The sequence below is a fragment of the Gambusia affinis genome, linkage group LG20 (genome assembly GCF_019740435.1).
Source record: "Gambusia affinis linkage group LG20, SWU_Gaff_1.0, whole genome shotgun sequence".
Taxonomy (NCBI): domain Eukaryota; kingdom Metazoa; phylum Chordata; class Actinopteri; order Cyprinodontiformes; family Poeciliidae; genus Gambusia; species Gambusia affinis.
In genome coordinates, this window is record NC_057887.1 from 1,149,484 (window position 1) to 1,177,361 (window position 27,878).

Below are 27,878 nucleotides of genomic sequence, written 5' to 3' on the forward strand. Positions count from 1 at the left end.
GCTGAAATTCCTGAAATTAAAAAAAGCTTAAAACTCAAAATTTTGAACTGCTTCCAGCTTCAAACAACCAGATTTACTGTTTCTCAGCATTTCCAAGTTATATTAAGCAAATTATGCTGAAATTTGATTGTGGTGCTGAAATTTCACAAACTGTCCATTGATTGTGGTGCTGAAATTTCTGAAATTAAAAAAAGCTTAAAACTCAAAATTTTGAACTGCTTCCAGCTTCAAACAAGCAGATTTACTGTTTCTCAGCATTTCCAAGTTATATTAAGCAAATTATGCTGAAATTTGATTGTGGTTCTGAAATTTCACAAACTGTCCATTTTTGGCTTCTCTCGCTGAGATAAAGCGTTTTTGGTCACTAACAGTAAAAAAGCTTAAAACTCAAAATTTTTAACTGCTTCCAGCTTCAAACAGCCAGATTTACTGTTTCTCAGCATTTCCAAGTTATATTAAGCAAATTATGCTGAAATTTGATTGTGGTGCTGAAATTTCACAAACTGTCCATTGATTGTGGTGCTGAAATTCCTGAAATTAAAAAAAGCTTAAAACTCAAAATTTTGAACTGCTTCCAGCTTCAAACAACCAGATTTACTGTTTCTCAGCATTTCCAAGTTATATTAAGCAAATTATGCTGAAATTTGATTGTGGTGCTGAAATTTCACAAACTGTCCATTTTTGGCTTCTCTCGCTGAGATAAAGCGTTTTTGGTCACTAACAGTAAAAAAGCTTAAAACTCAAAATTTTTAGCTGCTTCCAGCTTCAAACAACCAGGTTTACTGTTTCTCAGCATTTCCAAGTTATATTAAGCAAATTATGCTGAAATTTGATTGTGGTTCTGAAATTTCACAAACTGTCCATTTTTGGCTTCTCTCGCTGAGATAAAGCGTTTTTGGTCACTAACAGTAAAAAAGCTTAAAACTCAAAATTTTGAACTGCTTCCAGCTTCAAACAGCCAGATTTACTGTTTCTCAGCATTTCCAAGTTATATTAAGCAAATTATGCTGAAATTTGATTGTGGTGCTGAAATTTCACAAACTGTCCATTGATTGTGGTGCTGAAATTCCTGAAATTAAAAAAAGCTTAAAACTCAAAATTTTGAACTGCTTCCAGCTTCAAACAACCAGATTTACTGTTTCTCAGCATTTCCAAGTTATATTAAGCAAATTATGCTGAAATTTGATTGTGGTGCTGAAATTTCACAAACTGTCCATTTTTGGCTTCTCTCGCTGAGATAAAGCGTTTTTGGTCACTAACAGTAAAAAAGCTTAAAACTCAAAATTTTGAACTGCTTCCAGCTTCAAACAACCAGGTTTACTGTTTCTCAGCATTTCCAAGTTATATTAAGCAAATTATGCTGAAATTTGATTGTGGTGCTGAAATTTCACAAACTGTCCATTTTTGGCTTCTCTCGCTGAGATAAAGCGTTTTTGGCCCCTAACAGTAAAAAAGCTTAAAACTCAAAATTTTGAACTGCTTCCAGCTTCAAACAACCAGATTTACTGTTTCTCAGCATTTCCAAGTTATATTAAGCAAATTATGCTGAAATTTGATTGTGGTGCTGAAGTGTCACAAACTGTCCATTTTTGGCTTCTCTCGCTGAGATAAAGGTTTTTGGTCACTAACAGTAAAAAAGCTTAAAACTCAAAATTTTGAACTGCTTCCAGCTTCAAACAACCAGATTTACTGTTTCTCAGCATTTCCAAGTTATATTAAGCAAATTATGCTGAAATTTGATTGTGGTGCTGAAATTTCACAAACTGTCCATTTTTGGCTTCTCTCGCTGAGATAAAGAGTTTTTGGTCACTAACAGTAAAAAAGCTTAAAACTCAAAATTTTGAACTGCTTCCAGCTTCAAACAACCAGATTTACTGTTTCTCAGCATGTCCAAGTTATATTAAGCAAATTATGCTGAAATTTGATTGTGGTGCTGAAATTTCACAAACTGTCCATTGATTGTGGTGCTGAAATTTCTGAAATTAAAAAAAGCTTAAAACTCAAAATTTTGAACTGCTTCCAGCTTCAAACAACCAGATTTACTGTTTCTCAGCATTTCCAAGTTATATTAAGCAAATTATGCTGAAATTTGATTGTGGTGCTGAAATTTCACAAACTGTCCATTGATTGTGGTGCTGAAATTCCTGAAATTAAAAAAAAAGCTTAAAACTCAAAATTTTGAACTGCTTCCAGCTTCAAACAACCAGATTTACTGTTTCTCAGCATTTCCAAGTTATATTAAGCAAATTATGCTGAAATTTGATTGTGGTGCTGAAATTTCACAAACTGTCCATTTTTGGCTTCTCTCGCTGAGATAAAGGTTTTTGGTCACTAACAGTAAAAAAGCTTAAAACTCAAAATTTTGAACTGCTTCCAGCTTCAAACAACCAGATTTACTGTTTCTCAGCATTTCCAAGTTATATTAAGCAAATTATGCTGAAATTTGATTGTGGTGCTGAAATTTCACAAACTGTCCATTGATTGTGGTGCTGAAATTTCTGAAATTAAAAAAAGCTTAAAACTCAAAATTTTGAACTGCTTCCAGCTTCAAACAACCAGATTTACTGTTTCTCAGCATTTCCAAGTTATATTAAGCAAATTATGCTGAAATTTGATTGTGGTGCTGAAATTTCACAAACTGTCCATTTTTGGCTTCTCTCGCTGAGATAAAGGTCTTTGGGCACTAACAGTAAAAAGCTTAAAACTCAAAATTTTGAACTGCTTCCAGCTTCAAACAACCAGATTTACTGTTTCTCAGCATTTCCAAGTTATATTAAGCAAATTATGCTGAAATTTGATTGTGGTGCTGAAATTTCACAAACTGTCCATTTTTGCTTCTCCGCTGAGATAAAGCGTTTTGGTCACTAACAGTGAAAAAGCTTAAAACTCAAAATTTTGAACTGCTTCCAGCTTCAAACAACCAGATTTACTGTTTCTCAGCATTTCCAAGTTATATTAAGCAAATTATGCTGAAATTTGATTGTGGTGCTGAAATTTCACAAACTGTCTTCTCTCGCTGAGATAAACATTGATTGTGGTGCTGAAATTTCTGAAATAAAAAAAAAGCTTAAAACTCAAAATTTTGAACTGTTCCAGCTTCAAACAACCAGATTTACTGTTTCTCAGCATTTCCAAGTTATATTAAGCAAATTATGCTGAAATTTGATTGTGGTGCTGAAATTTCACAAACTGTCCATTTTTGGCTTCTCTCGCTGAGATAAAGCGTTTTAGGTCACAAGCAGTAAAAAAGCTTAAAACTCAAAATTTTGAACTGCTTCCAGCTTCAAACAACCAGATTTACTGTTTCTCAGCATTTCCAAGTTATATTAAGCAAATTATGCTGAAATTTGATTGTGGTGCTGAAATTTCACAAACTGTCCATTTTTGGCTTCTCGCTGAGATAAAGGTTTTTGGTCACTAACAGTAAAAAGCTTAAAACTCAAAATTTTGAACTGCTTCCAGCTTCAAACAACCAGATTTACTGTTTCTCAGCATTTCCAAGTTATATTAAGCAAATTATGCTGAAATTTGATTGTGGTGCTGAAATTTCACAAACTGTCCATTTTTGGCTTCTCGCTGAGATAAAGCGTTTTTGGCCACTAACAGTAAAAAAGCTTAAAACTCAAAATTTTGAACTGCTTCCAGCTTCAAACAACCAGATTTACTGTTTCTCAGCATTTCCAAGTTATATTAAGCAAATTATGCTGAAATTTGATTGTGGTGCTGAAATTTCACAAACTGTCCATTGATTGTGGTGCTGAAATTTCTGAAATTAAAAAAAGCTTAAAACTCAAAATTTTGAACTGGTTCCAGCTTCAAACAACCAGATTTACTGTTTCTCAGCATTTCCAAGTTATATTAAGCAAATTATGCTGAAATTTGATTGTGGTGCTGAAATTTCACAAACTGTCCATTTTTGGCTTCTCTCGCTGAGATAAAGCGTTTTTGGTCACTAGCAGTAAAAAAGCTTAAAACTCAAAATTTTGAACTGCTTCCAGCTTCAAACAACCAGATTTACTGTTTCTCAGCATTTCCAAGTTATATTAAGCAAATTATGCTGAAATTTGATTGTGGTGCTGAAATTTCACAAACTGTCCATTTTTGGCTTCTCTCGCTGAGATAAAGCGCTTTTGGTCACTAACAGTAAAAAAGCTTAAAACTCAAAATTTTGAACTGCTTCCAGCTTCAAACAACCAGATTTACTGTTTCTCAGCATTTCCAAGTTATATTAAGCAAATTATGCTGAAATTTGATTGTGGTGCTAAAATTTCACAAACTGTCCATTTTTGGCTTCTCTCGCTGAGATAAAGCGTTTTTGGTCACTAACAGTCAAAAAGCTTAAAACTCAAAATTTTGAACTGCTTCCAGCTTCAAACAACCAGATTTACTGTTTCTCAGCATTTCCAAGTTATATTAAGCAAATTATGCTGAAATTTGATTGTGGTGCTGAAATTTCACAAACTGTCCATTGATTGTGGTGCTGAAATTAAAAAAAAGCTTAAAACTCAAAATTTTGAACTGCTTCCAGCTTCAAACAACCAGATTTACTGTTTCTCAGCATTTCCAAGTTATATTAAGCAAATTATGCTGAAATTTGATTGTGGTGCTGAAATTTCACAAACTGTCCATTTTTGGCTTCTCTCTCTGTGATAAAGCGATTTTTGGTTACTAACAGTAAAAAGGCTTAAAACTCAAAATTTTGAACTGCTTCCAGCTTCAAACAACCAGATTTACTGTTTCTCAGCATTTCCAAGTTATATTAAGCAAATTTTGCTGAAATTTGATTGTGGTGCTGAAATTTCAAACTGTCCATTTTTGGCTTCTCTCGCTGAGATAAAGCGTTTTTTGGTCACTAACAGTAAAAAAGCTTAAAACTCAAAATTTTGAACTGCTTCCAGCTTCAAACAACCAGATTTACTGTTTCTCAGCATTTCCAAGTTATATTAAGCAAATTATGCTGAAATTTGATTGTGGTGCTGAAATTTCACAAACTGTCCATTTTTGGCTTCTCTCGCTGAGATAAAGCGTTTTTGGACACTAACAGTAATAAAGCTTAAAACTCAAAATTTTGAACTGCTTCCAGCTTCAAACAACCAGATTTACTGTTTCTCAGCATTTCCAAGTTATATTAAGCAAATTATGCTGAAATTTGATTGTGGTGCTGAAATTTCACAACTGTCCATTTTTGGCTTCTCTCGCTGAGATAAAGCGTTTTTGGTCACTAACAGTAAAAAAGCTTAAAACTCAAAATTTTGAACTGCTTCCAGCTTCAAACAACCAGATTTACTGTTTCTCAGCATTTCCAAGTTATATTAAGCAAATTATGCTGAAATTTGATTGTGGTGCTGAAATTTCACAAACTGTCCATTTTTGGCTTCTCTCGCTGAGATAAAGCGTTTTTGGTCACTAACAGTAAAAAAGCTTAAAACTCAAAATTTTGAACGGCTTCCAGCTTCAAACAACCAGATTTACTGTTTCTCAGCATTTCCAAGTTATATTAAGCAAATTATGCTGAAATTTGATTGTGGTGCTGAAATTTCACAAACTGTCCATTTTTGGCTTCTCTCGAGATAAAGCGTTTTTGGTCACTAACAGTAAAAAAGCTTAAAACTCAAAATTTTGAACTGCTTCCAGCTTCAAACAACCAGATTTACTGTTTCTCAGCATTTCCAAGTTATATTAAGCAAATTATGCTGATATTTGATTGTGGTGCTGAAATTTCACAAACTGTCCATTTTTGGCTTCTCTCGCTGAGATAAAGCGTTTTTGGTCATTAACAGTAAAAAAGCTTAAAACTCAAAATTTTGAACGGCTTCCAGCTTCAAACAACCAGATTTACTGTTTCTCAGCATTTCCAAGCTATACTAAAGCAAATTATGCTGAAATTTGATTGTGGTGCTGAAATTTCACAAACTGTCCATTGATTTTTGGCTTCTCTCGCTGAGATAAAGCGTTTTTGGTCATTAACAGTAAAAAAGCTTAAAACTCAAAATTTTGAACTGCTTCCAGATTCAAACAACCAGATTTACTGTTTCTCAGCATTTCCAAGTTATATTAAGCCAATTATGCTGAAATTTGATTGTGGTGCTGGGGTTTGAGTCCCTGCCCTTTTTATCCGTGATGCCCCTAGTGCCCTTTTTGAATTTATTTATTTTTTTTTTTTTTTTCAAAATTTTAATCTGTATGTCAGAAGGCCTGTTTGTGCCCCTCAGCAATAATATCTAGCTAAATATAGGTTAGCAAAATAAACTATTCTGGCTGCCCTCAATAATAATGACTCTCAGAGCCTCCATGTTGTTCACACACCGGGTCCATGGTAAGGAGGAGGGCGGATCTGTGTCCTCTAACTATCAAATTATGGGCAAGAATATTTTTTATACATTGGTTTGTGAATAAAAACGTAGGTTCTATGTTGACGTTAAAAAAACTGTATATTTTTATAATCGTCCTTGCAATAGCGGGACAAAACCCGCCTCGCCCCTAAACAGAAATGCTTCAGCTGAAGAGAAAACGTCTGACTTAAGTCGGTCCACCGCAAGTCGCAACGCAGCTCAAAGCCCCGGTACCACCCGGTACCACCTGCTGACTGTTTGCTCTGCTTCTCCTTAACGTTTCTACCAGACGGTTTAAAGCCGCTGCTGACGGGATCTGGGCTGGAGGTTCGCGGCTGTAGAAGTTATTGCAGAACCTCAAATGTAAAAGGAAGATTCGGCCCAGAGCATTTGGGCCGAATCTCGGGGCCGAATTCACAAAATAAACATCAGAGAAAATATTGTAGCAATAAATAGAATCGCAGAAAAAAGCCAAACATGCCACAATGAAATGAATCAAAATGTCTCCAAAGCATCGGCGGACTGACAGGGGCCACCGGGGGATTCCAGGTCGATTCCAGGTAGATTCCAGGAAGATTCCAGAGATGCGCATCGCAGCAGCTGCTCATGCAGAGCCGGTCCAAGGTAATATGGGTCCTTAGACAGATCCCCCCTCCCTGCAGAACCGTCCTATAGAACCTCCGCGTCACTAACATGTTTAAATATCAATAAGATGAAGCCTGTGGAAGGGAGACCAGGTTTATTGGCAGACTTTAAAATCAATCTCTGATTATTGGTTATTTGCTGTGATGTATTTGTGAACAAACCTAATTCAAAGACAAAGATTACACCATATTGTAGCCATGGTAACAACAATCAAACTATCAAGATGATTCTTTAAACTTCTACAAAGTAAACGTCCTAATTAAATCCTATGTACTATTTATTTTTCTCAGCTGAATGCATTAAATAAAATTTAGTAACATTGTCATTCTCTATAAATGATGCTACAGGTTTAGATCTAGCCTGTCTTACAATTTCTAAGGGCCCCTGAGTGTCTGGAGGCCCCTGAACGTCTGGAGGCTCCTGAACGGCCCCTACCAGCAGCTACTGAGTTTTATTTGCCTTGATATTCCAGTCTTATAATTCTAGGTCTCAGAGTTGCTAACAACAAACCCCTTTGAGATTTTTTGGATCTATAAATCAGTCTGCAGCCAGGTTGTTCTAGAGGTTCAATAGATATTATTAGGGCTTAATTAGTAAAATGGAAGCAAATTAGCTTATTTCATAACTTTATAACCAGAGACCTTCTCTCCTCTGGTCTATTTAACAGCTACAGTCTCAGATCAACTCAGACCTCCAGTATTGTCAGCAGCAGAAACAGCAACTTTATACCTGTTGGGGAAAATGTAGATTATATTTGCTTTGCATTTCCCTGCATGATGGCAATGATATAGTAGGATCCAATTAGATTCTTGATTAATATGGGTTGTTGCTATGTTGTTGTACTGAGTTTTTGTTCAATGTGCCCATTTTTTAAAATTTGTGCCCCTGCCCCTCCATAGGTCTCTGCACGGCTCTGGACTGACGTTTCCTTCTGTGCAGTGGCATTCTGTTTAGGATCCTGCTCAGAGTGCGCATACTAATGGTTTCAACCACAATGCGAAGCAGCATCAGCATCTCTCCATGTTTTAGACCGAGCATGAAGGAAAACGTGACCAACTCCTGTTAGCCACTGTTCTAGCCTTCTTTATGCCTGCACAAAAAGCACATTACCGCCATCTACTGGACAATCAAATGGTCATGTTTATATGTATCACGTTTATACAAGATAACTATCAGGTAGGCTATATTCAAGATACGTATCAGGTTTATACAAGATAACTATGAAGTTTATATAACATGTTATCACATTTATACAAGATAAGTGTCATGTTACAATAGCGCTCTATTTTTTCCCTCCTTGATAGCAATACGCTTCCGTAGACGACCAAAGTAAACCAGTCCCTGAATTGACTTGGTTTGTTCCTTAGCATGCAAAACAGAGTGAGTTATCTTACAACCTATCCTATCTCTATTAATACACAGCGCATGTGCACAGAACTCATGGTCTGTGTGGGCGTGTGACAAAAAAAGGAGGCTGTGGGTCGTTATAGCTTAAAGACGATCTTTGTTGCCTCCATCAGTCTGCAGCAGCATCCGGAGCTTTCAGCCATTTTCCACCTGTTTCATTTTGCTGCCGAACCCGATCCTCCTCGTCTTCAACACCGGCTGTCGTCACACCCCTCTCTGCTGGACCAGAGGGGTGTTGGGATGCAGACAGGGTTCGGACAGATGAGCGAGCAGCACCCGGTAAATCTGTGCTGGAGTCCGCTAGAGCTGAACCGGGTGAATCTCAGTTGGTATCTATCTACGAGCTGCCGATTATACTATTTTTATGAATCCTTTAAACCAGATCTAGTGCAAAAATCTGCTCCCCTCAAACATCACAGCTGGCCGCCACCTGTTGATTGATTGACTGATTGATCGGTCTCCATGTGATTCCTCCAACAGATGTCTCAATATGTTTGTTGTGGTCTGAGACAAAGAAACCAGAAAAATAAACCATTGGACCCTTTTTTAAAATATTCCGTTCTTAACGCGATAATTAACATTTGAGGCCAGTTTTAACATGTGTCACTGTAAACAGGGCCGGCCCAAGGCATACGCAAACTACACGACCGCCTAACTGATTTTTAATTATTTTTAGTAAATATTTCTATGTGATTATATTAACCAAAACACACGACTTCATTATAAAGTTGTGATTTTTTAAAACTATAATATATATTTGATCGTGTATTTAGAAATCTTTCTTATATGGAGAAAATGGATAATAAATAAATTGCTTTTGGGGGCCCCTGGTGGCCACGGTAGGTGCATGGAAATATGAGCTGCCCTGCAGAGCGCATCCAAACCTCCAAAGCTCCTGTGGAAGATAAGTTATCAAAACAATTTTGCAAAAAAGACTGAATCCTTCAGGGAGAAAGAAAAGAAAGAGGAGGAATATAAAAAAAGCCAAGACAAAGGTATGTTTTAATGTGCCTTGGTAGCATAATAGTTTTTCAGAAAAATTTGTGGAGCTGCTAATAACTTCAAAATGGTGTGTTTGATAACATTTGATAATAATAATTAAAGCATCTCACTGTTTGACATTGTCTAGCAGAATGTTTTCCATCAGGCTACATGGCTGCTGCATTAATACTGTATATTAATGAGATACTCTAAGTTGTAGATAGAGATATGTTGTTTGCTGCTGATCATTTATGTATCTAAAATAAACATCTTAAACTTCTAAGTTATATGAAAATTGTCCAATTAAAATTGATTTGAAGGCTCAGTATGGGTCCACATTCTCTGGTGAGAAAAACTCCTATAAATAAAATCTTTAGCTATATAGTACACTTAAGAGAAATTAATTTAATCAAAGAATGTCATGTATTCCATCAACAATAGAACAATACAATATGCCTATTCAAATGCCCAGATAACAGTTTCCTCATTGAAGGTTTCTAACAGTCCAGCTCATATGTCATAGATTGAATTGATGTTTTCCTTTTCCCAAGACTACACGAGCCATCTTTGGATGCCAAAATGTGGCTTGCCTAGCATTTTTAAAATGAATGTAGGTGTGTGCCACTATAAGGGCACTAAACCCATGAAGCCTTTAAGTTGGGCTGCACCGATTGTAGTTTTCTGGTCGATCGCCGATTGCCGATCTTTAAAAAAATGCCTGACCAGCCGATTATGATTTTGGCTAATGCCAATTTTTTTTGTCTGAAATGTTGCTGAATATTGCAAAAAGGTTACTGAGTTGGTAACAGCGGGGTCACTATTGTTAACTGTAAACATGCAGACCTGACCTGGTGGTCTGGTCTATCAATCTCTCTCTGGAAAAGAGGACAGTGGCTAATTTTTAAACGTTTGCTGAGGTAGATAAGATGGGTAGATAAGATTGGCTTCACATGTACGTATCGGCCAATCACCAATCCCAGAAAGTTAAGGAAATCAGCGCTGATATATCAGATAATAAATGTGTTGTATATTATATGTGCATATGTATGTAAACATCACTGTCAGATTTGGTAGATTTAGATATAACCGTATTAAAAATCCATTTAGGATTTTTCCTTGGTGGAATTATCATTCTATCTCCCATATGGCAGTCTTAGATATACATTAAATACTTACGCTTACATTAACAGATCAGTCCTAAGTCCATTTGTTTCTGTTGCACTCCTGTTAACCCTCTCCCCACCTCAGGGAGGATTTAAACAGTTTAACTGCACGAGGCACAAAGGAGTTCCTCAGTCTGTTGGTCCTGCATGTTGGAAGAAGCTGTCTTCCATCCATCCATCCATTGTCTGTACACCCTTCGTCCCTAATGGGGTCGGTAGGGTTGCTGGTGCCTATCTCCAGCTGCGTTCCGGGCAAGAGGCGGGGTTCACTCTGGACAGGTCGCCAGCCTGTCGCAGAGCTGTCTTCCACTGAATCTGATTTCCTGTCTGCTGATGACAATGTACTGGGGGTGGCTGGGATTGTCCAGGTTTACCTTTGAACACTTTACACATAAAACTAAATTTATTTTAAAATGCTAGCTAAAAAATAACACATAGACTTTTTGTCAGATTTGAAAAATGTTGAAGGCTAGCTTTACTCAGATGTGTGATGACATGGCTGGTTGTAAGATCACTTTCCATCCTAACATCTTTGTTGATAAATTGTTTCTGGCTGTCCTGCAGTGAAGCATCATGGGCAGTGGCTGATGAGCAAACCAACTACGGGCCAACTGCTGACACACCAACTTGGCATGGATCAGGCTTTAAGTTTAAATTCTCTGGTGAGTTACTTTTGTGTGTGCTGATATTTGTGACTGGCCACAGCAAAAGTAGGAACAAGTCTTCTCAGTGGAGTTTTGAGTTATTTACAGATTCTAAAAGCTTTCCAATGACATGGAAATAAAAATAAATAAATGTAGAATATATGGCCATTTGAGTGTTTGAAGTCTGGATTCCAAAAAAACAATTTTCAAAGTTTATTCCCAAACCTTCTAAACTGCCTGGAAGTGTTCGCAAAGGCTGATCATTTACATTACTTCACATTTACCTATTCCCCCAGCATTGACTGCCAACAGGTAGGGAATGCCTGGGAAGATGTATAGATAAATGCTCTCAAAAGATATTTTTTGTCTGGCTTATATTTCTATAAATATTTATTGTTAGAAGTTTCACCTTCAAAGTCACTGAAATCACTTTTCTTCCTCATTCTGATTCTCAGTTGGCCGCCATGCTTTACTAGCCCCACCGCCTGTCTTGTTTATGTTTTTAGGAAAATAATGTATTTTTTTTTAAATCGTGGTTAATGAACCAGGCTATCCTCATCATGCAGGTTCAGCTCGGTGAGGAACTTTCGTGCTCGCCTCGCAGTCACTCATCACGCTGATTTTATACTATTATTATTTATTTATTTATTTATTTTTTTCCGTTTACACGATGCATCAAACCATATCAAATGCTTTGTCCACTTAGTCAGACAGAGTTAATGTACGAAGATCTGAGAAACTCGTCCCATAAACTGGACCAACCAAAATAGTTTCTGTGTCCCCTTGTTAAAAACAGACACGAAATGGAAGAGCTACTAAAGCCACACTAGCAGTATTGAATTAAATCTCCCGTTTGTTGCGCATCTCTGCCAGCGGATTCATGCAGGGCCGATCTAAGGCTGTGTGAGGTCTGGAGTAGAATTTGACTTAGGGGCCCCTCTTGCTGCTAAAAACATCAGCACCTCTAACAGCTTCTGTGTCAGATTTAGTGATATCTGGGAGAGATGGAGTAGTTTAATTGGCCAACCTAAAAAGCAATAAGTTATCATCGCAGTTTACTAATTTGTATTTGTGAACAAACAGAGCTCAAACTCAAAGATTAAACTCATAGCATCAGATTGTAGCTATGGTAACAAAGCAATTTAACTATGAATATTGTTCTTTGAACTTTTACAAAGTAAATTTTCCAGCTCCTTAAAATCTTACATATAAATGTTAAACAATTTAATTTATGTATACTGAAACTACTAAATCAAATTTAGCAGCATTGATCATCTCAATAAACAAATGTTACATTTATATATCTCTGGTCTGTGTTAAAATATTAGCATTTATTGGGCCCCTGAAGCCCTGGGGAACCTTATGGACTTAATTTGGATTAAACAGAAGTGCAAATAATTGCTATTTATTTTAATTGTATATTTTGATTTGTTATTTTTAAGACTAGTTGAGGGTTTAAATAGCATTTCACTGGCGATGTCTTCACATAATTACCCAGGAATACTTTTACATTTCCTGTCTACTTAACATCTTTTAATACAAAAACACGATGGACTGTCGGTGGCCCCACCACCGGGCTTAGCAGGTTTTCTGAGGGAAACCCTGCATTGAGTTGTTGCCATGTAATTGGCTGATTCGACATTTGAGGTAATGAGCAGTTGGACAGGTGTACCCAATGAAATGACTGATAAGTGTATATGATAGGGTGACCATATTTTCATTTGGGAAAACCAGGACCGGGAGGGGGGAGGTAGGGGGGGGGGGGGACTCCACGACACGTTGGACTGGGTCCTGCAAAAAACAGGACATTTCCTCACTTTCTAAAAATAACCCTGGACGCCTGGGACAGGACGTGAAATACGGACATGTCCCGGGAAATACGGACGTTTGGTCACCCTAGTATATGAGGAGGATATAAAAAGTCCACATACCCCTGTTCAGATACCAGGTTTTCATGATTTAAAAAAAATGACAGCAGACAAATAATTTGACAACATTTTCCATCTTTGATATTATCTATCATCAATTGAAAAACAAGCAGGCATACAGGATTAGTTGTACATGTTAGCCTAAATATGTTGAATTTTTCCTAGCTAAAAAATTGCTGTTTGTGATGCAGCAAAACTCATAATCACTTCAAAAAATGTGTATCTTTTGTTTTATTTTTCATTCTTGGGGTCACAAGTTTTTCACGCTTTCGGTTGATGATGTGTTTTGTTCCATTTTGAACTGGAATCTATAGTAAACACAGGAACTCTAACTTCACCTGAGTTGTTTATCATATTGCGTTTGACTGGTGCAATTTTAGATAATGCCACACTGCGTCACTGTTGGCTGTAGTTAAAAAAAAGAAACAAAGAGGTGAATCTGGATCATTTCCAGAAAAAAAAGAAGAGCACAGTGGGAAAGAGCTGGAGCCGAACACAACTTCCGAAAGACCTACGTTTGTGCTCTAACATTTTTCTACAGAAGTAATTTGTACAAGCAAAACTGATGAAGTCTCTAACAGGTGATCGTTACCTTCACCAAACAAAAACAAATGCAGTGCCAACAGTTTTTATCCACAAAACGCCTAAACCCTGCTGCCACTGGCTAGAGAGTGAAAATTGCTGAATTGCTTTGAGGCTGAAAATGTGTGCTCTTGATTTATGGCAGAAAAATTCCCCCATACTCATATTCATTAACTCTTGTGAGATCTACATTCACATCAATTTCAGCGCGGTGGTTAAATTCAAAAAGGCTTAAATACGTTACTCATCATTGTATTTGCTAGATGGAGCTAGCACAGTTGGACATTTAGACATCATTTACCCAGAATGCATTGCAGTGTGAACAACATGGTGACACTCGTGTGACATTATTTTATCACAATGCAGTATTATTACTATATTGTTTTTACATCTAAAATAAACATTTCTCAAATACAATATATTGTGGCAATTAATCATGGATCCTTTTAAAGGGAAAAAATATAAAATAAAAAACTTAAAATAAACTAGTTGCATAAATATGCACACCCCTAAACTCATACTTTGTTGCAACACCTTTGGCTTTTATTACAACACTCAGTCTTTTTGTATAGGAGCATGGCACATCTTTATGTAACAATGTTTGCCCAGTCTTTTTTGCAAAACTGCTCCAAATCTAACAGATAGCGAGGGCATCGCCTCTGGACAGCCCTCTTCAACTCACCCACTGATGTTCGATGGGATTCAGGTCTGAACTCTGGCTGGGCCATGCCAAAGCCTCAGCCTTATTTTGGTGGAGCCATTCTTTTCTTGATTTAGATATGTTCTTTGGGTCATTGTCATGCTGAAAGATGAAGTTTCTCTTCATCTTCAGCTTTCTAACAGAAGGCCAAAGGTTTTGTCCCAACACTACTGGTATTTGGTACTGTTCACCTTGATTAAAGCCCCAGTTCAAGCTGAAGAAAAATATCCTGAGAGCATGATGCTGCCATCGCCATGCTTCACTGTAGGTATGGTGTTCTTTTGGTGATGAGCAGTGTTTTTATGGCAAATATACCTTTTGGAATTGTGTCCAAAAATTCTACCTTGGTTTCATCAGACCATAACACATTTTATCACATGTGTTTGAGAGATTTCAGATGTCCTTTTGCAAAATTAAGCCGGCTTGAATGTTTTTCTTTGTAAGATAAGGCTTCTGTCTTGCCACCTGAACCTGTAGCTCAGACATATGAAGAAGACTGGACATTGTTGTGACAGCCAGAATTTGCCAGAAATTCCAGCAGCTCCTTTAGTTTTTCTTCTTGTCTTATCAATTTTGAACAGACATCCTGTTCTTGGTAATGTCACTGTCGTACCATATTTTCTCCACTTGATGATGACAGTCTCAACTGTGTTTCCTGGTATATTTAGTTCCTTGGAAATTCTTTTGTAGCCTTCCCCTGACTTATCTTTGAATATTGAGATCCCTCTGATGCTTTGGAAGCTGTCTGCAGACTATGGCTTATGCAGGAAGATGTGGCTACAAAAATGTCAAGAAAAGCAAGCTAGAACAGCTGAACTTTATCTTGGTTTGATCACTTTAATTGGTGACAGGTGTGTGCTGACTCCAATTTACCATGAGCTTCAAAATAATTGGTTAAATCTGAACACAGCCACATCTCCAGTTGTGAAAGAGTGTGCACATTTGTACAACCACATTATTCTAGTTTTTCAAGTTTACTTCACTTTCCGGAACGATTTCTGTTTGTTTTTCAATTGCTCTGTCGTTGATGAGGAGTGGTGTGTGTTTGAGTCGAGACCTCCTGGAGTCGACAATGATCTCTTGTCTTGTTGATGTCAAGGAGCATGTTGTTTATTCTACAGCAGTCCACAAGATGTACCTCTTTTCTGTAATCCACTTGACTGTTATCCTGAATGAGGCCCAGAATAGTTGTATCGTCTGCATATTTCATGATGTGGTTGGTGTTAAACCTCGGACGACAGTCGTGGGCCATCAGAGTAAATGGCAGGGGCCTCAGGACTATGCACACTGCAGGAGCCAGTGTTCAAAGAAATGACACTAGAGGTGTTATTACCCACACGGACAGTGAGGAACTCCAGCAGCCAGATGCATACGATAGTGTTGAGGCCCAAGGGGACCAACTTGCATACCAGATTGTTGGGAATGATTGTATTACATGCTGAGCTGAAGTCCAAAAACAGTGTCTGCACGTAGGTGTTCTTCTCCAAGTGTACCAGGCTCAGATGAAGAGCAGTGGAGATGGCATTCTCAGTGGAGCGATTAGGCTTGTATGCTTACTGGAATGGGTCAAATGATGGAGGCAGTATGGAAATGATGTGGTCCTTAACCACCCCCTCGAAGCACTTCATGATAGTAAATGTTAGCGCTACGGGGCGAAAGTCATTAAGACATGATGGTTTGTTTCTTGGGCACTAATTATATATGACTTAAAACATGAGGGACAATTTCTGGTACAGTGATGTATTGAAGATGTCTGTGAGAACATGGGTGAGCTGGTCTGCACACTCTGATCAGCCTTGCTAGAATGTTGTCAGGACCAGCAGCTTTCTGTGTGTCAATGTCAGGGACTTTTGCACAGCAGATGTTTCAAACTTTAGGGCCTGTTCATCAGGGTGAGGGGTAGCTTTCCTCACAGGGGTTTTATTTAAGGCTTCAAACCTTCCAAAGAAGTTGTTCAGCTCTTTAAGGCAGTTAATGTCATCTTGTCATGGAAAGATGTAGCTTTATAATCAGTGACAGACCAACATTGACAACATTGACTGTTGCTGTAACCTTCTCCATACACCACTGGATGTAGTCTGACACAGATGCTGCATACATGCTGCAGTTTGTGCATTCCAAACAGTCCTGCAGTGCAGACACAGCTCCCTGAGGGTACATTTTCACCTTCTTTATTATAGGCTTTTGTCTGGAGAGCAGCAGCTGGTATTCTGGGATAAGCATAACTGAAAGATGAACTGACGAGCCAAGATGGGGCAGTGGAGCTGCTCTGAAGACCTTCTTGATATTGGTGCAAACCAAATCTAGTGTGTTTTCCCCTCTGGTAGGAAAATACCTGTATATGTTATATGTTCTAAGTCGGCGGTTTTCAAAGTGTGAGGCGCGCCTCCCCTGGGGGGCGCCAGAGCACTTTAGGGGAGGCGCGGTGCGAGGGAAAAAGTAAACCGGAAAAGCTATCTGCTTGCTGTCTACTGATGTGAGAGAAACGTCTTTTACGCACACGATCAACTCTGTGGATTTAGGAGAAAGTTGGTACTGTGGGGTGCGCGTGTGGAGCGGGGATCAGTGGAAATGTTTCCCACCTTAGAGGATGTTTTGGCCAGTGATGTCAGTAACGTTACTGACGTCGGACCACTTTCTTCAGTAACCAGTAATCTAACGCGTTGCTATTTCAAATCCAGTAGTCAGACTACAGTTACTTATCAAAATCCTTTTTGCGTTACTATCTTCTTTTGTTATTTAATCGTATTTCCTCTACTCGTCTTGTCGAGTGACCGACGTCTCTATGCAACAGAAATGTAAACAATGGAGGGAGATGCGCATTTTGTTGGTGGAAAAACTGGAACTATTTTTGAGTTTCTGTCGCCAATCCGATTATTATAAGCGGCTTTGGGCTTCATCTTTTAAAAGTTGCTTGCAAGTTTAATGAGCGTGAGTTGCGCCTTTTTGGGCTCGTTTTTGAACGTGAAGTTACTCATTTGGGCTTGGAAATAAGCAGAGACTCAATAAATCCCAGAATTTGTCCGTCATTAAGGTAGTTTTATTCAGTCTCTCCCTGTTCATCATTTCCCGGATGATCCGTCCCGCTGTGTCTTTGTTAATGTCAAGTTAATTTATTACCTCTGAATGACGTTGAGCTTCGCGTTGCGCTCCAGAAAACTGCAAACATCGAGACCAATATGAACAGCGCAATAAACGTGAAAACAGCCACGAATAAACGTGTCCGTAGTTGGCAATAGTTATAATGGCAAGTTAGCACCGTTATAATTATTAATATTACGGTAAGTGTCGCAGCCATCTGAGCTGTGGAGCTGCAGGAGGAGCTCTGTGCGCTGCGACATCAAACTCAGGGGCGTAACGCAGAATCTGGAGGCTGGGGGGAGGGGGGCTTTAAAATCCTTCAGAGTTTTCCAGACAACAGTGGACCACACAAATTACTCATGTTTTTTATTTTTGTACAATCTCCTCTTCAGTTCAACCTTATCAGTGGAGACACATTGTTAATGTTACCATTATAAAATAACTTACAATTAAGTATTGGCAAAGCTCAATGTGATTTTCACAGGAGGCAGAGCGTTGTTGTTAGCAGCTGCTGAAAGTAACTAAAAAGTTACTTTTAGTGTAACTTAGTTACTTTCCAAGTCAAGTAATCAGTAATATAACTAAGTTACTTTTTCAAGGAGTAATCAGTAGTCCGATTAAAGTTACTTTTTCAAAGTAACTATGCCATCACTGGTTTTGGCCAGAGCGGGGGCTGAAGGCGGAGTTTTTACAACTCCACCCCCCTCCGCGAGGGGGGTGGGGGGGAGGCGCAGCAGGCATTGGGCTCCTTGGAGGGGGGCTCACCCTTTCATACTTTGAAAACCCCTGTTCTAAGTTATAATTTAAGTTTCATCGCTTTTTGTCACAGTTACAGGATGTCTTGTCAATATTGGCTGAGTCTCTGGTTGATCAATAACAGATAGATCTGGTAGTTCACAGTCTTCCTATTTGAACGGGTGGATCCTAAGTAGCTATGCTCCTGCAGCCAGCCATGCTTGAAGGAATCAAAAGAGCACTCCAAGTATGTTTTTGATGAGGGAATAACATTACAACATGATGTAAGTCAATTTAGTAAAATACCTTAAATAACCAATTTAGACAGTTTATCAGCAAAAAAAACACCTTTAATTTGGGAGTTAGTTACACTGTAAGCTAGTTTAAGTTTGCTAGCTATGGTAGGTTTGAGTATTTTTATACATAAGCCTATCTTTTATTTAAACCTTGAATTTTTCTAATTGTTTTTCTTGTGGGAGAAACCAATTCAAAAGCTGGACAGCATAGCCAGCAGCCGTTTCAACCCTGAAAAACAATTGCTTCATGACTTTATTTCTTCCTCTTCGATGCCCCGTTTTTAACATACATGTTTGATCATTTAAACCATTGGGTCTCCTACTCTGAGGGCCCTCTCTGTGTGGATGAATGACACATCATTCTCTTCACTTTAATGGACTCAAGAACAATCACTGCATTCATGCTTTCAATGGATCTGGACGGAAACACGGCTCAGCTCAGTGTTTATGGTCCAAATTATTCAGTGTACCATTCAAACACAAACAGTAACTCTTTTCTCTGTGCATGATGTTGTTATGGTTACCATGGTGACTGTAAAAGTTTTATTGATTAGGGTTAAATCTTTCTTTTTGATTTCTGTTTTATAGAAGAAGCTGGCAGCAGAACCAGACTACACTGACGTGACGCTGACAGCAGCAGAGCGTGTGCGAGCTCTGGCAAAAATGGGATGTTGCATAGAGATTAATGAGGATATCGAACCCAGACGCTACTTCCGCTCCGGAGTGGAGATGGAGCGCATGGCAGCAGTTTACCTGGAGGAGGGCAGCCTGGAGAATGCATATGTCCTCTACACCAAGCTCATCACGTGAGGAACACCTGCAGGGGGCATGCCTGTGTGCAAGGGATGGTCTTTAACTAGGAGGAAGTTTATTTCAATCTTCCTTTGTTCAGGCTGTTTGTGGAGAAGCTGCCAAACCACAGGGATTACACACAGTGTTCGGCCATCCCAGAAAAGCAGCTCATCATGAAGGTAGTGAGATCTTCTCCTAAGACTCTATTAGAGGAACAAGGGAAGAAATCCCATGTTATTGTTGGGGGGGACAATAAACAAGAAAATTTCTTAAAAACAATTTTGGGGAGGGGGTTTGGCAAAATTACAGTGATCTGACCGATCCATCACTACACCACAATTCCATTCCAACCCACACACTGATCCAGGCTCCTTTTGTAGTTTTGGTTTATGTTGACTCTCTGTATCTGCAGAAACTCCAAGAAGTCGCTTTTCCTCGGAAAGAGGCGCTGAAAAAACGTCTTCAGGAGAAATACAGCAAGGAGCACTCAGAGTACCTCAGAGTGCAGGTGTGTATGTGTGTGTTTGGTGCAATCAGATTGGATCAAGGTTTAAAGGGGAAGTATTATGTGTTTTCCAGGCATATATTGCCATTTTAGAGCATAATTAACTATGTTAACTTCACTTGTTATAACAATGTTATATATATATATATGACTTTGTACTTTGACACCTTGAAATTTCAAGGAGGCCCAATTCTGAAAACTCATGCTCTTTCTGAAATTCCACTTTCAGGAAGTTATAACAGCAGTGTCTTCTATTAACCCTTTAGCAACATTTTTACCAGTGTTACGCTAAAAGGTAGCTCATGTAATGAGCTCAGCAGATGCACAGTTTCACCAGGTGTTTGCTAATTGGTTCTGGCTAATCGGAAGGAGTCTGGGGAGTCGTCGGAGAGGGAAGCTGTGAGGTAGAAGCTCAGTCCTCTAATCTTGGTTCCACTAAACGTTTTGCACAGCTGAATGTCTGCTGTGGGACATTAAAAGATTTCTCAAACATGGATGAAAAAAATCAAGGCAACACTCGAGGTATGATTTTGATGAGGGAATAACATTATGTAAAGTTTTTACATAATACTGCCCCTTTAAGTGTTTATTTTGTTAATCAGATAAGGTAACTAGTTTGATCATAGTTGTCCTCAGACATCTGTCAGTGTTTCACATCTCTCTATTGATTATAGATTATGATTTATTGAGTAAATAAATAATTACTCAATGAGTGCACACCTTGCAATGAGGCAAGAAAACTGCCTGCCTTACCTCGAATCTACCATTTATGGTCGCTCTTCAGTACATGAAACACGTTACACATGCAGCTGGTGACAAAAAACACTGTACATTATATATATAAGCTAAATTATGGAAAATTAGTTCATATAGTTTTTTAACCATTTTATTAGTGACATAAAGACAGGTATATGTTCCAGTGCAGTTAGCAAGAGGTTGGCAATCCCAGGCTCAGCTCAGCTCACTGCTACCTCACCAGCTGCACTTCTGAGCATTTTAATGGGAAATTGTGAAAATTCAGCAATTTGGAAGAAAAATAAAATCTAAATTGGTTAAGCTAAATGAAAAATAAATAATTTATATTGCAAACCACAGGGTGAAAACAGCAATATAAGTTATCTTATCATTATATATTTTTTCACGATGACAGGCCTCCCCTGACCACCTGTCACTGGGTACGATCGTGGGTAATGTCCTCTACATGGAGACTAAATGTGACCTGTTAATTAGTGATGGTAATCAGATAGTGTTGCATCTACTGGTTTATTGGATCAATAATGGATCTCCTGTGTCTGTAAACATAAAACTATTTATCAGTGAGGAGGAGACTTCTACTATTTGCATTCAGAACACACCAGTCTGATCCAACGGTTTCTTCAGGGCCAGGCCATGGTGGTGGATGGGTGTGGTCAGCACCTGCAGCAGCTCTCTTTGCTGGACGAGGACAGGCAGCGCCTCTTGCTGCTGGAGGAGGAGAAGCAGCGAGTAGCAGCACTGCGACGGATGCAGATAGAGTCAGAACAGTTTCGCTACTTTGAGGATCAGCTGAGGCGTCAGGAGCTGGCTAACAAGAGAGGAGAGGAGGCAGCGCTGAAGGTGCTGCATCACTACTTATTATGCGCCATAGTGAAGTAGTGTCTGGTACTCTGTTGTACTGTCTTGTACTCGTTAGTCTTAAGTACTATATAGTTGGGTTTTTTTAACAATGTATAATTCTCTGCAATATATATTTAGTACTCTATTATACTGTAGCTGTATAGTAATATGTGTAGGAATGTTTTCCTTTTGTTTAGTACTATAAAATATCATCTGGTATTTTGTTGTACTCATTAATACTGTTTAGTACTCAGTAGAACTGCTTTACTGTGTAGTACTTAGTAATACTCTAAGATACTTTGTATTAGCCTGTGGTAGTCTAGTACTATGTGTGTAGTGTTCTCTATTACTGTACAGTACCTTTTTAGAAATGGAAAACACATTGCAGTAGTTTAGTAATACACAATTCTCTGTAGTACTCTGCAGTACTATGTGTTGTACCCTTTGTAGTATTCTGAGTGGTACTTTGTAGGGGTCCGTATGGCATCGTATATTACTCTGTATTACACTATGTGTCTGTAGTACATGGTGATGCTGTGTGTGGTTTCCTGCAGGTGCAGACCAAAGTGCCTGAGGTCTCAGATGGCTGCTGTTTGTCTAAGCAGTCGATCAAAAGCAGAGTATATTCTCAGAGGGTGGACCCAAACAGAAACAGGTCTGTGACTGTGACCCAACCAGTTGCCGCGTTAGCAGGAATACACAGTGAGTACACGCAGCTGCACATGGTTTTTCTGCTCCCACTGCTAATTAAATCTGTCTGAAGCCAAGCTGGGTCAGACTCAGAGGGAGTTCTCAAACCTTTGGTGTTTGTTCCTAAGGAATTGCAGTGCAAATCTCAAACATGTTATCATAAACAGAGTTCTAAGGCTTCAGTGTGAGTTTATTTCATCTGTGCAGATCAGAGGGTGGAGGGTCTGAGGCGGGTGGTGATTCCCAGAGATTTGACGCATCGGTTCCTCCTGCTGGCCGATTCCAACACGGCCAGAGGAATAGAAACCTGCGGTGTCCTCTGTGGACGGTTGGTGAGTTTTTGGGTAGCAAGGAAAAATGTTCAACAAAGCAAGAAAACAAAACCTATAAAGGTTCTCTCTGAATGTATGTATCTCTCAGACCCATAACGAATTTGTGCTGACTCATGTGGTGATCCCAAAACAATCAGCTGGACCGGATTTCTGTGACATGGAGAATGTGGAGGAGCTGTTTGGATTCCAGGACCAGCAGAACCTGCTGACAGTGGGGTGGATTCATGTATGACGACACATTAATACAGCACTTTCGAAAGTATTTTGTTGTTCTGTTCTTATTAACCATAGGTTCTTATACAGAGCTCTAAGTGTCCTCTCACAGCCCACACCCACTCCGCTCTGACTTTTCAAAAGACCTCAGTTTTTCCCTCTGCTTCCTCTTCATTTGCATCAGCTTGTATTACTCTGGCAACAGCACATGTGGTCCAGCAAGAGGTGAGAGGAGTGAGAGTGGGCCAGAGATAGGAACAGAGGCATAGTTGTCTCTTTCTGCAATTGTATAAAAAGCTTCAAAGTCAGTGATTTGTAGTTTTCAGTTATTAATTTTGTAATAATCTGTGTTTATGTCAGTGTTGATTTGTGGGATTGATTGGGGTCCCGCAACAACAATTTAGCTGACCTTACTATTTCCTGTGTTTTGTTTTGGTCATTATTATTACACTTATTGCTGAGATGTGTGTGATAGGTGTATCTATCAGACATTGGTAGCAATATGGAATAAATCGCGTCCCGTATTGGTTCCATACGGGGCGGAGACAACTAAAATAAGATAACTTATTTTAGGCTAGCTTAAGCTAACCCGAATATTTACAACTTTCTTGTTGACACACTGACAATACTTACCTACAGTCTCTCCAACATCCTTATCCTTCCTCCTCTTCCGTTTTCTGTTTTGTGCCCCGGAGTGTTTTTCTGCCGGAGAAAATTCATTATTGAATTGAGGAAGAATGTTGCCTCATATTCATGCCACGATCACTGCCAAACAAACATTATTTTGACTTTTTTCACATCTTGTCTTGGGCTCATTCATGTTTTGTACAGTAGAAATACAGTAGAAATTTGGACCCATCTCAGGTTCAAATTTCTATTGGACCTGAGATGGGTCCAAATTTCTATTTGGAAGCCTTATCCAAACTGACAACCCACATTAATAAAATGGGTCCAAATTTCCCAAATACTCCTCTTCCGTTTCCAGTACCTGTTTGTGAAGAACCTTCATCACAGACCTGATCTGGCCCAGCCTCTTGAGTTCCAGAGTGCATCATCTCTGTATTTATTATTGGCTGTGATTGATTTTTGTAAAGAATATTAAGGTTATTCCAGATGAGAAACGTGAGAGGGGAGAAAGAATGTTTGCAAATTAAAGACCAAGGAGCATCTGTTTGACAATTGGCTAGTTTTAGTTTTTTTTTTTCCCTATATTATAGTTAGAATTAAGTAAAAGTGAAAGGCCTCCAAGTTTAAAAAAAATATTTGTGACCTAAACTTTGTTCTAAATTGTGATTTAGGGATGAGAAATCTAAGCAGTTTAGGTCACCACAGTCCATATGGTTTACAAGCACAGAATCTTTGATGTAATTTGTTTTATTCTTTCAAATAAATTTGTAGAGCATTTTATCAATAGTTTTACAGATAGAGGTATTTACAATTAATGCAAGTGCAGCATAAGTTAACATGGATATACCTTCATCTTTCGATAACAGTATTTTTGGTCTTAAAAACTGATGTATTTGAAGCCAGAGCTTTAATTTCTACTGCAATCTGATGCACAACAACCCTGCTTTGATTGACCGCTATCAAGTGGTTTAGTGACACCACCCTGAAATCAGTGTTTGTAGTAAAAACAAACACCGATTCCTCCCCTTCAGCATAGTGTCCTTTTAATTCATGTTTGATTAAAAATCATTGCAAAAGCATGCCGATATCAATATGATGCAATATAATATCTCAAAGATATATGCCACCAATTCATATCCATACCCAGGGACAGAGGCTTTGTGTCAGTAGAGTCTAAAATTGTTGAGTCAAAGCAGAGGACATTTTTGGCTGTTGGATGGATGAGGTGTAACCTTTGTGACATTTGGAGATGCTGTGGTTCTGTTGTTTCTCTATCCTCTGACTTGTGTTGTAGTTCCTGTGACTAATAGTTGACCTGTGCACTCAGACCCATCCCTCCCAGACTGCATTCCTGTCCAGTGTGGACCTCCACACTCACTGTTCCTACCAGCTGATGCTTCCGGAGGCGCTGGCCATCGTTTGTGCTCCAAAACACAATGAGTATGTGTATGCTAACTCTTTGGACATCATTTCCTATGAGACTTTTTAGCCTCCTCGCTGACCCTAGTTGTGTATTTCAGTATGGGTGTGTTCAGACTCACTGGTGCGGGCATGTTGGAAGTTTCTGGATGCAGACAAAAAGGTTTCCATCCCCACTCCAAGGAGCCTCCTCTGTTCACGGTGAGAGAATCTTCTTGTTTCTATCTTTATCTTGTTAAATATGCTAAATATTTTCATCCTATGTCTCAGTAGGACGAGCCTTTTTTTCACGAGTTTCCAATTGCAGTCCTCCACAGCTATTGTTAGCCTTCAACTTTTAGTTGCATTCCTGTTCTCACCTGTCTCACCAGAGGCCAGGATAGTAGCTCTTGAGGATTGTACTTGGGGACTTCAGTTTGTCAGTTGATTGTTGATAGATTTATTTATTTAAATGCAAAATCAACACACAAAAGAATGAGTAGCGATAGTAATATTACTCACGTAAAAGAAAAAAGTACAGTGCAGTAAAGCTACTCAGTTTTTGTTTGTTTGTTTGTTTTACAATAAATTACTCAAGTAAATGTACAACCCACTTTTGAACATAGATATCAACAACGACGAGGATCGGTCTCTGAATCAGAGGTTATCATTTTGAGCTGGAAAAATGTGCCTTCTCCAGGTTAGGGAAGAGGTCCTACTCCAAGAAGAGGAATTTAAGTCTCTTAGCCTGTTGCAGTGAAGAGAGAGCAGAGTCAAATGGCAGAAGCTCTCAATTTAGCAATTGATCTATGTTCCTACCCTCATCTATGGGCATGAGTCAATGACTGAATGACTGTCATGACTGAAAGAATGAGATGGATACAAGTGAACAAAATGAGTTTTCTCTGCAGGGTGTCTGATCTCTCCCTTAGAAATAGGATTTCTCACCCCAGTTTCTAACCCTATCTTTGAGTGTAGTTGCTATCGGTTAGCCAGAGGGACTTAGGCCCTTGTTTACATGACAACAATTTCTGATGAAAATGGAAGAGTTTTGTTGAGTTTGCACTGTATATTTACATGAAAATAGTGAATGTTTTCTCTGACAACGGCACAGTTTGAGAACGGGCTCCAGAGTGTAATGGTTCTAAAACGTATCAGTGTCCATTGTCTTTGTAAACAGAATAAATTGATCTTTCCTGTCATGGAATCCCTAGCTTATGCATAGTATGACAACATAACTGCTTCCTGCAATCCACAGCAGAAGAAACTACCGACAATGAACAGATGTTGCAACAGTTCATGTTTCCCCATCAGATACGGTTCCCCCAGCAACGAGGAGGGAACCAACGAGGAGGTTCCCTCCTCGTTGCTCCGCACCACCTAGTAAAACATGTGTATGCTTGTTCAACGCTTATAACAAGCACACGTTGTTCAGCGCTCTTATCTAAAGAACTTCAGATACCATGAAAGCTCAACTTGTTTCTGCAAAGTTGTCCCACTTTCTTCACTTTTTTGCAACTACACACTCATCAGACACACAAACACATACATAGTGTGTGTTCCCTCAGACACTGAGGGAACAGTATTTGATGGGAAATGCCAATTGACATAACAACGGCTTTCAGTTTTTTTTTTGTTTGTTTGGTTTTTATAAACGCATGCGCACTTAGTTCCAAAGAACCTAGCATCAATTAGTGGCATGGCGAGGGCATTACATTTTTTCGATGTGTACTGTTACTGTGTAAACAAAGATGAGCGTCTTCATGTAAATGGAACAAAAATTCCATTCTTGTTGGATTATTGTCATGTGAGCAGGACTTTAGAGTAGATCCACCACTTCTCCATGCCAAGAGAAGCCAGTTAAGATGGCTCGGGCAGCTGTTAGGATGCCTCCTGAACCCCTCCTTGTTCAGGTGCTCCAGGCACGTCTCTCCAAGAGGAAACCTAGAGAAATCTTAGTCTCTCCAAGACACTGGAGAGAATAAGTTTCTTATGGGAATGCATTGGATTCATCACAGGAGCTGGCCCAAGTGGTGGTGGAGAGAGAAGTCTTGGCCTCCCTAGTTAGGCCACGACCTTTGTAAGCTGATCTCAGATAAGTGGAAGAAAATAGATGGATGAATTAATATCCGTGCATATTTTCAAATCAGTTATAATCTAAGTAGATTTAATGGAGTTTGACTAACTTGCTGCCTTTCATAACTCTGGCCCCTCTGGTCTTCTCAGGTCTGTAAGCACGTGGTGATCAGGGACTACAAGCTCAACCTGTTGGACCTCAGATGACAGAAAGAAAGCACTGCCCTTCTGTTTACTGCCATGCTTTTGTGCTAAAGAGGAAACTGTAAACTCATTGCCTCAGTGTTTGTGTGAACCTATCGGCTCCTCTCACAGTGCCACATCTCTGTTGTTCTGCTTCTTGTATGTGATGCAGTAGACTGGGTTTTCTGTACCTAAAAAAATATCAGAAATCATCAGAAGATTGAGTGCCTTCACATTGAAACGTACAGTACAAATTATGCTGCAACCCTATGGACTTTATATGAACATATATTTCCTGAATCTGCTGTGAAATGTTATTTTTTTCACTGATGTTTTAAACACAATAGACGGGATTTTCCCCTTTAGTGGTGTTGGAAAAACACCAAAACTTTTTCAAAATACTGTGTTTTGTTTTTTACTCTGATCCTGCATCTGATCTGTTCAGACTTTGCCTCCATGTGAGACATGAGAACATCAAATTCATAACTGAAGATCATATAGTCAGTCTACCGGTTTCCCTTTTGTGTTCATGGTTTTACCTCACATTAACAGGCTAGCTGCAGTTGCATTAGACCCCATAGAGCTCTGCCAGAAAACAGTACTCAGGGCTTTAACAATGCTGTAAGCTACAGTCATAAAGCGACTGTAGCTTTATGAACGACTCAGTTGATCCAGTTAGTGTTCTGAAAGAATAAATATAGTTCATTCTTGATGTGGCAAAGTCAAAATAAGGCCCTAATGTTTTAATCAGTTAGTTACCATAGAAACCTCAAGTCTGCTGATCACTCTGGGCTGACTGTACCGCTCACACCATGGTAACTCCTAGTCCACAGGTCACCTATGTCAACAGCAAAATCTTAAATAATGTAAAACTATTTACTGCCGAAGAAACAGTATTTTCAATTATTTCTACATATACCTACCCGACCAACACACAAGTAATGATAATAGATTTTATTTATGATGGACTTT

General features: G+C 38.9%; 1 protein-coding gene across 6 annotated transcripts; it reads left to right on the top strand.

The window, feature by feature from the left end:
• Positions 1-8,439: 8,439 nt before the first annotated feature.
• stambpl1 (STAM binding protein-like 1) lies at positions 8,440-27,404 on the top strand. Of its 6 annotated transcripts, none has more exons than XM_044102040.1 (13): positions 8,441-8,713; positions 11,093-11,190; positions 19,083-19,300; positions 19,387-19,465; positions 19,699-19,794; positions 21,172-21,387; positions 21,942-22,089; positions 22,285-22,409; positions 22,498-22,635; positions 24,577-24,689; positions 24,770-24,869; positions 26,666-26,727; positions 26,874-27,404. In XM_044102040.1, the coding sequence occupies exons 2-13, from the start codon at positions 11,116-11,118 to the stop codon at positions 26,890-26,892; spliced, it is 1,389 nt and encodes a 462-aa protein (XP_043957975.1). In that variant the 5' UTR covers positions 8,441-8,713; positions 11,093-11,115; the 3' UTR covers positions 26,893-27,404. The 6 variants fall into 6 exon arrangements, with proteins under 6 accessions (XP_043957977.1, XP_043957975.1, XP_043957974.1 ...); XM_044102039.1 differs by having other exon boundaries at positions 8,441-8,699; XM_044102038.1 differs by having other exon boundaries at positions 8,441-8,663.
• The last annotated feature ends 474 nt before the right edge of the window (positions 27,405-27,878 follow it).